This window comes from Durio zibethinus, chromosome 7 (genome assembly GCF_047325235.1).
Source record: "Durio zibethinus cultivar Kanyao isolate XHJ-2024 chromosome 7, ASM4732523v1, whole genome shotgun sequence".
NCBI lineage: Eukaryota > Viridiplantae > Streptophyta > Magnoliopsida > Malvales > Malvaceae > Durio > Durio zibethinus.
Genome location: NC_143168.1, coordinates 25744065 through 25757751, shown reverse-complemented (window position 1 = coordinate 25757751; position 13687 = coordinate 25744065). Strand labels below are relative to the sequence as shown.

Here is a 13687-nt window from a genome sequence, read left to right as displayed (position 1 = left end):
GATTGATTAGAAATTCCTGATCAATCCCTATAAAATGGACCTCTGGAACAGAATGAAGGACACACAGAACAAACAATGAGCAAAGCTACTGATTTGAGAGAAAAAGAGGCGTATAGGAAGCTGAGAAAAGGTTTAGGAGTGTTCGGGGAGTTAGCAGAAATTTTTTGAGAATATATCATTTTAACTTCAATTTTCATGAAAATATATAAGTTGTAAAAAAACCAAAAGATTAAGAAAAAAAAAACAACATAAATAATATTTAAAAATAAAAAATTATTAACACAGCATAAAAATAATAAATATACTAACAACTTATGTAAATTAAGTTAATGTTTTATTTTTATGATAATATGAAATTAAAAAGGAAAAGCTAATTAAGAAAGAATATTGGAGTTGGTCCAAAGTTTAGTAGAGAGAATATATTACTTATAATAATTATGATATAATTAAGTAAACATAATTTAAAGTTGTGTAAAATTTATAAAAATTTTACATAAAATTTATATTTATAAACAATAAATTTTTATATAATTTTTATGATAATTAAGTAATTATAATAAAAATTATAAATAAAACGCTCTCTTAATAAAATAGCTATATTCTTTGATTTTCATAATAGGCTCCATTATGTTTCCAAGATAAAGGTATCATGGGTGCCTGATTGAAAGGAGGGTACTGAAATTAATTAATTTTCAATTATTATATTTTTTAATCTAAATTTATTAACATTTCAGACATTGATTAATTTTTACATACATTACTAATTAATCACTTTTAAATTAAGTATAATCGCTTAAGTTTCATTGATAATGGATATCCATCCGCATTGATTTAAGAGTTAATAGAAAGTTTTCTCAAAGAGGAAAAGAGTTAATACAAAGATGAGGAACAAGGCCGCATATAAACAAAAAGTTCGCTTACTTTTTGTTAGACAAAATTTTGCTGGTATGAAATTTGCTTTAAATTATTATATGAAATCAGATTTATTGAATCTAAGTATATAAATATTGTTGACAGCACTTGTCTTGAAGGACAATAACTTGAATGAATCGAATCAGTCAAATATATATAAATATTACAAGCTGTTGACAGTATTATTTAATAGCATCAGGACAATAATTTCAATGAATCATGACAATCAAACAAATAAACTTTATAGCTGTTTGACTTTTAATAGCATCAGGACAATAATTTCAATGAATCATAACAATCAAACAAATAAACTTTATAGCTGTTTGACAGTACTGTTTAATAGCATCAGGACAATAATTTCAATGAATCATATCAATCAAGTAAATAAATTTTATAATTGTCTAATAGTATTTTTGTCAAAAATAAAGGTGTAATGATATATTAATATTAATAAATTATTCGAATTTGATTCGAAAAAAATTTAAATTTGGTTTGATTATTTTCGAGTCAAGTTTAAATTCAAGTAATTTGATTTATCGATCGAATCGAATTTAAATATTTTTATATCCGATTCGAATAGTTCGTGAGCTTAATCGAACTTTTATATTTAAATATATTTTTATTATTTTAATTAATAAAATATTTCGAATCCGAATTCGAGTTCGAGTTCGAGTATGAATAATTGAATTCTTATTGAGTATATGAATCGAACTTATTTTTACATATTAATCAAACTTAATCGAGCGAACAATAATAATTCGAATTCGATCACGAATTGAACTCAAACTTAAAAAATAAAATTCGATCAAATTCAAATCGAATAACGAATCTCAAATTATGAGTCGAATTTAAACTTATTACTATTTGACTCGATTCAATTATATCTCTAATCAAAAATAATAATTTCAATGAATCGTAACAACCAAATAAATAAATTTTACAATTGTTTCATAGTACTGTTTAACAGTATCAGGACAATAATTTCAATGAATCATGTTAATTAAATAAATAAACTTCACAGTTGTTTGACAGTATTTGTTGTCACGGATAATAATTTCAATGAAACATGCCAATCAAGTACCAATGAATAATGACAATCAAATAAATAAACACTACAGTTGTTGATAGCACTGTTTAATTGCACCAGTAGATTTTTTTTATTTATTTTTATTTTTATCTATTTATTTTATTTTTTTTATAAAAAATTTTCAATCGGAAGAGTCACGATTTTTTTTAATTTTAATTTTTATATTTAATTATAAAATATTTTAGAAAGTAGGATCCACTTTTTTTCACCATTGGCATTTTATTATTATTTTTTTTACATATTTTCTTTTTCAATGGATTCACTGTTTTGAGATACTACTTTTTGTTTTTTTTTTCAGTTTTATTTTTTATATATATTTTTATTAAAATATTAATTTATCTCGCTTGTTAAAGCCACATCTTCTGGCAATTATCCTGAACCAAAGATCTCCGGGGGTTGCCCGGAGGCAATGGAAATGATGGCGAAACGACCAAAAATAATGGAAAAAGAGGGTTTTTGGAGACTGTTGATTTGAAACTTAACCTTTCAACAACTAAGGAGGCGATGGCGAACGAAACTGAGAAGATGAAGGAGAAGAGCTCTGTTGCTCCTCTATCTACTGACCCTGCAAAGCCCCCTGCAAAGTAAGCTACCCATATCTTTTCTTGGTTATCTTGTTTCTCAATATTTGTTTTTTTTTCCGTCTTTTTGATTGTTTTTTTTTTTTTTTTTTCATTTCATTTCCTTTAGAATGAAAGTTCATTTGATTAATAATGAAATCAAGAAGTGAGCATGCATTTGCATATGCATCAGTTAATTTATTTTTCAGTGAAATTAATTTCTTGTTTTTAGGGGTTTTTTTTTTCTTTCAATTGTTGAATATTAATTTGGAATTGAAGAAGATGAGTGTCCATTGAATCTTGGCTTTGTAAAGTGAAAAAACAGTTTAATTTTGATATTTGATGGCTTTGGTTGTTTGTCGGGAAAAATAGAGAAAAGAACAAAACATGTGGAATCTCTACTACTTTTTTCCTAACAACCAAACAATAATTCAAAGTTTTTAACAGGAAAGTGCCTAAGATAGTCCACAGCTAAGCTACCAAACATTGGTAAATGTCAAAAGTATTACCACATTCACCTTCTCAAAAGTTGATAATAATATTTTTTACAATAAAATCCAAAAAATAAAGGAAAATCAGAATGGAATTCCAATAATTTTATGTTATTTCATTCGTATGACCAATATGATTAATGTTATGGTAAATTTAAAATGATCTAGTAACTTAAATTTGAGGGCACATTAAATTTCAGGGCACAAGTGGTGGGATGGTCACCATTTTAAGAAAATGAGATCCAGTCTCATGTAAGTAGTTTTGAATCAAGTAAACTCATAGGCTTTGATCTTTTATTTTACACAGAGCTTTAGCTACTTAATAAAAAAGTGGTGGAGTTGTTTTAGGTGTGTGTCGAAAATTAAGTAGAGAAAAAAAAAAAGTCAAGAAAAGTAGAGACAGAAAAAAAAGAAGGGAGAGTTGATTGAACGGAAGTGGATCCGTGGTCCGATTGAGTTAAAACTTTGTCAGGAGGTTTATGATTCAGAGTTTTACATTTTTAACAGTGAAGATCGGGTTTGAAGCTCCCTAGGAACAAATTCATGGTGTATTTGTTGAGTCACTTATTTGGTGAGATTTTTTTAATTGTTTCTCTAGTTGTTGATTAGCTTTAGTTTTAGCTAGAGAAGAACTTTGTATAACTATTATTTGATAGTGAAGATTTTTCTGGTGGTCTGTGATTTTTTACACTGGAGGGTTTTTCACTAAATTTTGGTGTGCTTTATTTTTTTTACGTATTTGATTATTGATTGTTGTCTATTGTTTCTGTATTGTTGTGATTATTACTTCAGACGCAACAAGTGGTATCAGAGCAAAAGTTATTTTGAAACATCGATACAGAAGCAACTCAAGATAAAAGTAAATTCTGTTTGAGATCATGGAGGGTGATACAAGTTTCATGATAAAATTGACAGCATCGAATTATTCAATTTGAAAGCCTATGATGGATGATCATTTATACTGTAAAGATTTGTATGAGCTAGTATTGGGTGATTTGGTTAAATCAGTAAATATGAAAGATGAAAGCTGAAAGAAGCTAGGTAGAAAGACGCTGGCTACAATAAAAAAATGGGTTAATATTAGCGTATTTCATCATGTAGCACAAGAATCAGATGCTCACATTATTTAAAAAAATTGACAGCATTATATGAGAGAAAAATAGGTATAATTAAAGTTATGCTTATTAAAAAATTTATAACTTTACAGTACAGGGATGGACGATTTGTTACAGAGCACTTAAGTTATTTTTAAGATATATTTAATCGGATGACTACTATGGAGCTTAAGATGGATGATGAAATGAAAGCGTTATTTCTTTTGGGTTCATTGTCAGACAGTTAAAATACTCTAGTTGTGATTGTTCTTAATTCAGCTTCTGATTATAAGGTGACATTGAAGATTGTAAAAGACAGTATGCTTAATGAAAAAGCAAAGCAAAAAGATGTAGATCCTGAAAATCAAGTTCTAGTCACAGAAAACAGGGATAAAAACATCGACAGAGGTCAGGACTCAAAAGGTCGTGTTAAGTCTAAAAATAGATCCAAGTCTAGAGGTAAAGTGAAGTGTTTTCATTGTGGTAAGGTGGGTCATATAAAATGAAACTGTAGAATCTTAAAGCAAGAGCGAAAAGATGAAAAAGGTAAGAGTTCAAATGATGGCAATGTTGCAGCAGTGAATTCAGATAGTGATTCAGTTACTTTGATTTGTACACATAGTGATTGTAATCATGTTAGTGATCTCGGTATTGAGTGGATAGTTGACACAGGAGCGACATATCATTGTGTTTCTAAGAGAGAGTTGTTTACAACTTACAAAACAGGAGATGTTGGTTGTACCAAGATGGGAAACAAGAGTGTGTCACAGATTATTGGGATTGGTGATATTGTTGTACAAATTAGTATAGGTTGCATGTTGACTTTGAGGGATGTCAGACACATTTCAGATATGAGAATGAACTTGCTTGTTATTAATGTCTTTGATAAGGAAGAATATGAAAGTTGACAAAAGAATGAACAATGGAAGCTTCTCAAAGGATCTATGGTAGTTGCAAGAGAAAAATTATGCTGTACAATGTATAAGACATGGATGCAATTGAACGGTAACCAGATAAATACCGTTGAAAATGATGCTTCAACAAACTTGTGGCACAGGAGGCTGACGCACATGAGTGAAAAAGGGTTACAGGTTTTGGCAAGGCAGTCTTTCATTCCCTTGACCAAAGGTATGTCTCTCGATTCATGTGATTATTGTTTGTTTGGTAAGAATCATAGAGTTTCTTTTTGTAAAAGTTCTCAGAGAAAAGAAAATAGATTGAAATTAATTTATTCTGACGTATGTGGTCCCATTGAGGTTGAGTCATTAGGTGGTAGCAGATATTTTGTTACTTTTATTGATGATGTTTCACGTAAGACTTAGGTGTATATGTTGAAATATAAAAGTCAGGTATTGCAGTATTTTCAAAAATTTTATGCCATGGTTGAGAGGATGACAGGGTTACCCTTGAAGTGTATTCGAATTGATAATGATGGGGAATACACATCTAAAGACTTTGAAGAGTATTGCTCAAAGCATGGGATCAGGCATGAGAGGACAGAACCTGGAACACCGCAGCATAATGGTATAGCTGAAAGAATGAATCGCACCATTGTGGAAAAAATCAGATGTATGTTGAAGATGTTAAAATTATCAAAGTCATTCTGGGGTGAAGTAGTCAATACAACTTGTTATTTACTTAACAGGTCACCATCAGTTCCTTTGGGCTTTGACATTCCAGAAAGAGTGTCGACAGGGAAAGGTACTTCATGCTTTCACTTAAAAGTTTTTAGGTGTAAAGCATTTATGCATGTGTCGAAAGAGCAGAGATCAAAGCTTCACAGTAAAGTTACACAGTGTGTGTTTATAGGATATTGTGATGAAAAATTTAGCTACAGGGTATGGGATCCAGTAAAGAGAAAGACAGTCAGAAGCAGGGATGTGGTCTTTCATGAAAAAAAAACCATAACAGACTTTGAGAAAAATAAGAAGACTACACAGGTTACTGTTGAGTATGATATTTCAACACCGACAGAGATTCCACAGGAAAGAGCCACAGATGGTGAAAATGAGCAAGAAACAGAACTTGGGGATATGAATGAGTCAGCTATAGTTGGTGATGAGCCAGATGCTATTAGTTTTGAATAGGAGGAGCAATCCTCTCTACCTGAGAGTGTTGAGCAGGGGGAGCTATCTTCGGCATCAAGTGATGTAAAGTCTCAGTCCAGAAGATCTACTAGAGAGCACAGGTCATCTATCAGGTATCGAAGTTCAGATTTTATTTTAATTACCAGTGAAAGAGAGCCAGAAAGCTTTCAAGATGTGCAGGCTACTCCTGATAGAAAGCACTGGTTAAAAGCAATGAAAGAAGAGATGGAGTAATTGCGAAAAAATGATACTTATGATCTTGTTAAACTTTTCAGAGAAAAGCTTGAGCTTTGCAGTAACTTAGCCGGAATGAGTTCCTTGGTCAAGGTAAGTTCCAAATGAAACTGCTATGGTGATGAATCTCCTCCTAATGGGGCTGGAGGGGGAGATTGTTAGAAAAATGGGGTCTAGTCCCATGTAAGTGGTTTTAGACCAAGTAAAGGCCATGGGCCTTGATCTTTTATTTTAGACAGAGCCCTAGCTACTTAATAAAAAAGAGGTGGGGTTGTTTTAGGTATGTGTCGAAAACCAAGTAGAGAAAGAAGAAAAGCCAGGAAAAACAGAGAGAGAGAGAAAAAAAGGGAGAGTTGGTTGAACGAAAGTCGATCCGTGATCCGATTGAGTTAGAACCTTGTCAGGCGGTTTATGATTCAAAGTTTTACATTCTGAACGGTGAAGATCGGGTTTGAAGCTCTCTAGGAACAAATCCAGGGTGTATTTGTTGAGTCACTTATTTGGTGAGATTTCTCCAATTGTTTCTCTAGTTGTTGATTAGCTCTAGTTTTAGCTAGAGAAGAACTTTGTATAACTATTATTTGATAGTGAAGATTTTTCTGGTGGCTTGTGATTTTTTTCCTCTACACTGGAGGGTTTTTCACGTAAATCTTGGTGTGCTTTATTTTTTCTGCGTATTTGATTATTGATTGTTGTCTATTGCTTCTGTATTGTTGTGATTATTGCTTCAGGCGCAACACATAAGTCAGATCCTTCCGGAAGAACATCATGGCCGTCCAGAAGAACAGCTCCGAGGAAGAGGCCGGCGAGAAGGCTGGCAGCAGTACTGCCACCAACACCACCAGTGCAGCAGCGTTTGTTAAGGTCAGCATGGATGGTGCACCCTATCTACGCAAGGTGGACTTGAAATTATACAAGAGTTACCAAGAACTCTATGATTCCTTGGGCAAAATGTTCAGCTCCTTTACTATTGGTAATTAATAAGCCCAAAATACAATTTTGTTAATTTTAGGCAAATTAATGTGAAGATGTGAATTAAATTTTGGGGGGATTAATGTTTTAGGTAACTGTGGGTCACAAGGAATGAAAGATTTCATGAATGAAAGCAAATTGATAGACCTCTTGAATGGTTCTGAGTATGTTCCAACTTATGAAGACAAAGATGGAGATTGGATGCTTGTTGGTGATGTCCCATGGGAGAAAGTTTTTAACTTCAATTTTACATTTTCTAATTAATTGGCATATTTATTTTATGATTAAATCTTACTAATTTATATTTTTTTTTGCTAAATTTATAGGATGTTCGTTGATTCATGCAAACGACTGAGAATCATGAAAGGATCTGAGACAATTGGACTTGGTTAGTAACTATTAATTCTATATAATCATGACTGTTCAATCGTAATTATTGATTTGATTTTCATGGAATTTGCAGCTCCAAGAGCAGTAGAGAAGTGCAAGAACAGAAGTTGAAGCAGTTTCACAAACAACAATCTCAGTTGAAATCAAGCGTTACAAAGATAAAAAACAGAGCGGCAAACCGGCTCGAATATAGGGATTGAGTAGGGAGTTTGAATGTGTTCATCAGCATGAAGAAAAAAAAAATTATGAGGAATATATTGGGAGATTTATTAATGGACAAGAAATCAAATAATAGGAAATCAATAAGACTTTGCTTTTCTTCTGTGTAACCCTTTTTTATTGTCAATGGCTTGTTTAATAATTTCTTAAAAATATTAATGTTTTTAGTTGTCATGAGTGTTTTTTTTTTTTTTTTTCACTCTATTTTGTAATATTATTGCATGTATTTTTTTCAATGTAATGTATGAAAAGATTCTCTGAATTATGTATACTTATTATTATTATTATTTCATAAATTTTATAATGTTTTTGTAATTGGTTGAGGAGACAAATAAACAAGATCCATGAACAAAGTGATAAGGCGGAGCAAGGCCATGTGCAAAGGAAACATTTAAGAATCAATCATTACTTTTTTTTTTTTAGTTAATTTTCATTGCTGATTTTGTATATTTTTATTGCAAGTTGTAGACAAGTGTGGACCTTAGAATTATTTTGAAAATTTTAAAATTATTATAAAAATAATATTTTCATTGAATATATTGAAAATCATGAATAAAGTTGTCAATATTATATTTAATATAAAATTATTGAAAATCTGAATTTTCAATATAAAAACATTACATTTACTACAAAATTCCTTTTCTTCTAACACTCGAGTTATACACAAATATTGAAAAATGATATATATGATTCATAATTATTTGATAATAAATAAAGAGATTCAAAATTATGTAAATAGGTTAATGGTTTTGATTGAGTTGATAATTCTTCGCTTGTACGATTTAAATTTTATTTTTGTTACCAATTATTTTTTTTTTTGAATGATTTGTAAATTTAATGTAATTCATTGTTGAATTTAAGTCTATGATATATTTTGATCTTGAAGTGAGATAGCTTCTCCACACTTTTTTTTTGTACAAGAAAAAATTATGTACATAGATATAAAATAATGTCATTATATTTAGTATGGAATTCAGTGACATTAAACCAAAAAGAAAATGGAACATAAAAAAAGCATTCCTATTGATAGTCAAAACATGGAGGTGTGGGAAATGTCTTTGCAATAAGGTGAATGAACCATGTTCTATAACCAAATTTGACTGGCATTTTGGTTTCTAATGACTTTGAAGCAGCTCAAGACAAAGCATATATAAATTTATTCTTAGGCAGGCTTCTTAATTGAAAAAAAATGGTTAACTAACTAAATATCTTTGAAATTATTGGCTTTAATTAACTGAAATGGAGGATGGAAAAGCCTCTTTCTTTAAGATCTCCCCCAACATGAAACTGGGGATTTGAGAAATTTGGTTTTGTCCTTTCCATTTTTCAAAGATTCCTTTTGTTCAGGCAAGTGAAATGAATATAAATAAAAAAAATATTGATAATAATGGTTGTCTGATCTAACATGAAATTTATTACTCAGATCTATTCTACTTCAATCATTGTTGTGATAATTTGCTTTCCTATTGAAGGGATAGAGAAAAATGAAAACCCCATATAAGATAGAAAATGGAGGCTTAAGTTTGCTTGCAATGAGCTTTAAGGTCAGATGGTTGGGTGAAAGAACCAAATAAGATTATTTTCTATCATGTAAGCTTGTGATTAAAAAAAAAAATTAAAAACATTTTAGCATTTGATTCAGTATTTTGGTGCATGATTATTTTACTCATGCTTTGATATTATTTTTTCTTAAAATTTGGGATAAGATCATGATTAATGAAAATCCTTGTCCTAAATTTAATGAAATTTAATGAAATTGATTTTTTTTTACCCAAAACTGTTGAATTGTAGGTTGCCTCCAATGTTGTCTTCAATGGCAAATTTATTAAAGCTAGTGGGTCGGTTTATTTTTCGATGGTTGGCCCAATCCAACAATCTATTCGGCCTCCTTTCAATGGTTGGCTAACTCCAAACAAGTCAGCATCTTCTTTACCACAACCACCGATTCGACATTGGCTTCCAAGAAAAGGATTTATCGTCTGCATGCGAGCATGTTCTCAACCAAACTCACAGCATGTTTTGACAAGATAATACCAATTAATTTTGTTTGAGCCTCGAGTACAATAATTGTTAATAACAATTTCACTTCTAATGGATTTTCTAAATTTTTTTACTTCATTTTCTTTACCACATTTTAATCTATTTTATATTTAATGTGCTAAATCTTCAAATTTTAATCTTCTTTTTGTTTTAATCAATTCTTTTATTCTTTACCACAGAGACAAATACGAGATGATCTCCAATTACATAAATTTACATCAAACAGGAATTTATTTGTTCTCAAATTAAAGGACATGAAATGCCACAGGGCTATGCATGCAGTATACATATTGATTATAGATTAATAACAAGAAAACGGACATTGCTTCCATGAAGGAAACATTATTTTATTTAGTGGATGCACACAATCCTTGTAATTCCTTGCTTTTGCACCAGTTGAGTTTTGAGTGTTTTCTCAATTCGTGATACTCTCTGATCTGGTTTGAAAGTGGATGTTGTAGTTATAAAGAACCAGTGTAAGTGTCACCTTGCACTTCAGTTGTGACAGTAGTTCCGTTATAAAGAGTGTCCCTTTGTGTGTATGTGAAGGGAACATCACACTTACCATTTGTTGGAATTACATCCACTGTCACCTTAGTCATTGGAGGCACAACAACTTTGTGTATAACTTCCAGAACAGTTGTCGAGCTCTTGGTCTCTCCCCACTCCACACCTGTTTGATAATTCTCTCTCTCCATTCGAAATGAGTGGAATTCCAACGTCCAAGGTGGTTTTCATACCTAACTTTAGTGAAAACCTATTCCTCCAAGTTCTAAATGTGGTATCTGTATGCGAAAGCTTCACGTCTTAAGTGGTGGATTTCTGGGTATAGTTACTAGCAGAATTCTTGGCCACGGAGAGGATACTTTGGTAGAAATTATCAAGATCATATTTGACATTATAAATTTTCCTCGTCAAGACAGACTCTTCCACCGTTAGCTGGGCCTGTTCAGCAATATTGGAGACGGCTGCATTAAGGCAGTTCGTCTTTCCTTCGAGTGTGAGGGTTTGCAGAAATTTTTGTTGCCCAAGTTGAGAAGACCTATTGTCTTATTGTCAACTTTGACGGGGCGAAGCGAGTTATCCTTGTTGTTGCTGCTCGTGTCATCAGACTCGGCCCAAATCCAATTCGGGTTGCGCTTCCAAAATTTATTGGAAGAAATGGACTTGATGCGGACATTTCCGTCGTCAACAACGAAAATCTCGCATGCCACAGTTGAATCGCCAATATCATCAGTTGCAAACTGCAAATATGGGTGATCCTCGATCTGACGAAGACACAGATAGTTATCATTATTTCCTTTGAATGCCACGAACCTAAGCACAAATTATTTTACTTCGTTTCTTTACTAGATTTTAATCTATTTCATATTTAATTTGCTAAATTTACAATTTTAATCTTTTTTTTTTACCATAAGCCAAATACAAGGCAATCTCTAAATCATATAAAATCATACCACAGATGCATTTATTTATTCTTAAATTTGGGATCTTCTCTTCTTTGGTTTGAAAGTCGATATTGTACCTGGCAACTCATTTGTGACAGTAGTCCCGTTATAAAGAGTGTCCCTTTGCATGTATGTGAAGGGAACATCACACTTAACATTTGTTGCAATAAGATGTACCGTCACCTTAGTCATTGGAGGCACAACAACTTTGTGTACAACTTCCAAAACAGTGGTTGACGTCTTGGTCTCTCCCCACTCGACACCTGATTGAATTTCACCAGATAATTCAATATTTCCCTCAAAATGAGTGGAAGGCCAACGTCGAAGGTGGATGTCACGCCTAACTTTAGTGAAAACATAGTCTTCCAAGTACTAGTCCTGGTATCTGTATAGGAAAGCTTCACGTCTAAAGTGGTGGATTCCTGGGTATAGTTACTGTAATTCTTGACCACAGGAAGATCTGTTTCATCGTAGATCCTGGAATTATCGAGATCATATTTGACATTATAAATGTTCCTCGTCAAGACAGGCTCTTCCACTGTTAGCTGGGCCTCTTTAGTAACAGAAGGGACGGCTGCATTTAGGCAGTTCGTCTTTCATTCGAGTGTGAGGCGGTTGCAGAAATTATAATTGCCCAAGTTGAGAAGACCTATTGTTTTATTGTCAACTTTGACGGGGCGAAACAAGGTGTCCTTGGTGTTGCTGCTAGTGTCATCGGAATCCGACCAAATCCAAGTCGGGTTGCCCTCCAAAATTTATTGGAAGAAGTAGGATTGATGCGGACGTTTCTGTCGTCAGTAACGAAAATCTCACATGCCACAGTTGAATCACCAATATCATCAGTTGCAAACTGCGTATATGGGTGACCCTCGATCTGACGAAGACATAAATAACTATCATTATGTCCTTTGAATGCCACGTACCTAGGCAGAATCAACAAAGGCTCCCAATCAATGATTGTGAAGATATCACAACTATTACTATCACATAATGTGTAGTTGGCCATCACGCAGCGAGGAAATGCTGGATTACTAATCTGCCATAAGCATAAATAGCATCCTGATTGGACATGCTTGATTCGAACCGTAGTTTTTACGGGGTCTACACAGATAAACTTGAACAATGTGCATGACTCCTCGGATTGGTCTTCCTCCTCCTTGTTGGCGGTTGCAGTAATCCAGAAGTACTGCTCCAATGGATTTCCTCTGATGGAAAGATTTTTGGTTCGTACCCAGTATTTGTTGTTCTGACATCTGCTTATGTGCACCAAGCCATCTTTGCCAACAATCTCCACTTCAAATTTTGCGTATGGGACTCACAGCTTGAGTTTCCTTGAAGCTGAGATACCCATCAGACTCCCCATCTTCATGGATGTAGCCCAGATAATCGTTCTTGTCATTGGATTTGAGGACGATAAATCTTGGCAATATCAAGTTCATTTTCGGCAGCTCTCTTTCTTTAATTTGAATTTGAATTGATGATCTCTACCAAGTAACTATTAGTTTGCTCTCTTGCTTTGTTTCACTCTTGTGATTGCTTACCACAACCTCATAGGCTAGCTATTTATATCCAAAATTTCTTGCTCCTTTGGAATTGGATGATGGAGAGTGCATTTGAAACGTGCGTATGAAATTTCTACACACCTTCAGGATAGAGATTTTAGAGTAGGATGTACTATATACACTTATTTGTAACATTATATTTGATACATTATATTCGATGCACAGTAAAATTTATAATAGTTAATGAATCATATAAATATAATGATATTTAATTAAAATTAATTTTGAAAATTTAAATTTTTAAAAAGCAAATAAATTTAATTTTAAAATACATTTCTAATTAATTTTTTATAAGGTATCATTGTGTGATTCTATTATAATGTATAGTATTGATACATTAATAGTATATCAAATATAAATGACATGTAAATTAATATCTCAAAACAATATTTTGAAAATTTAAGAATAAATATACTTTTTTAAATTAAAAAACACTAAGTATTTTTAAAGAATTAAAAAAAAGCGTATAACATATTTTCCTTAAGAGTATGCATTTGCCCTTATTTTGTAGCGTACGCACGTGTCGGCATTTCGTCAGTTTGTATTTTGGAAACAAAGCATGGGAAGAGTTTTCGGGTGATACCTACGTGA

At 32.2% G+C, this 13687-nt stretch overlaps 1 protein-coding gene and 2 pseudogenes across 5 annotated transcripts; 1 reads left to right on the top strand and 2 right to left on the bottom strand.

The window, feature by feature from the left end:
• The first annotated feature begins 2335 nt into the window (after positions 1–2335).
• On the top strand, positions 2336–8317 carry LOC111277577 (auxin-responsive protein IAA16-like). 5 transcript variants are annotated; one of them, XM_089764013.1, is made up of 5 exons: positions 2336–2583; positions 7197–7438; positions 7529–7648; positions 7764–7825; positions 7901–8317. In XM_089764013.1, exons 2-4 carry the CDS (start codon positions 7234–7236, stop codon positions 7790–7792), a joined length of 354 nt encoding a protein of 117 aa, XP_089620139.1. In that variant the 5' UTR covers positions 2336–2583; positions 7197–7233; the 3' UTR covers positions 7793–7825; positions 7901–8317. The 5 variants fall into 5 exon arrangements, 4 of the variants coding, with proteins under 4 accessions (XP_089620139.1, XP_089620136.1, XP_089620138.1 ...); XM_089764010.1 differs by having other exon boundaries at positions 2342–2583; positions 7529–7666; positions 7766–7825; XM_089764012.1 differs by lacking the exon at positions 2336–2583 and adding an exon at positions 3940–5272 and having other exon boundaries at positions 7529–7666; positions 7766–7825.
• Positions 8318–10524: 2207 nt separating this feature from the next.
• Positions 10525–13266, bottom strand: LOC111277576 (uncharacterized; annotated as a pseudogene).
• On the bottom strand, positions 10548–11541 carry LOC149518245 (uncharacterized; annotated as a pseudogene).
• Positions 13267–13687: the final 421 nt, after the last annotated feature.

Bases quoted from the DNA above. Each gene is read 5' to 3' on its own strand.
- LOC111277577 (XM_089764010.1), top strand. From the start codon at position 7,234: ATGGCCGTCCAGAAGAACAGCTCCGAGGAAGAGGCCGGCGAGAAGGCT. The intron at 7,667-7,765 runs AAGTTTTTAACT...AAATTTATAGGA, and splicing joins TGGTGATGTCCCATGGGAGA to TGTTCGTTGATTCATGCAAA. The intron at 7,826-7,900 runs GTTAGTAACTAT...TGGAATTTGCAG, and splicing joins ATCTGAGACAATTGGACTTG to CTCCAAGAGCAGTAGAGAAG.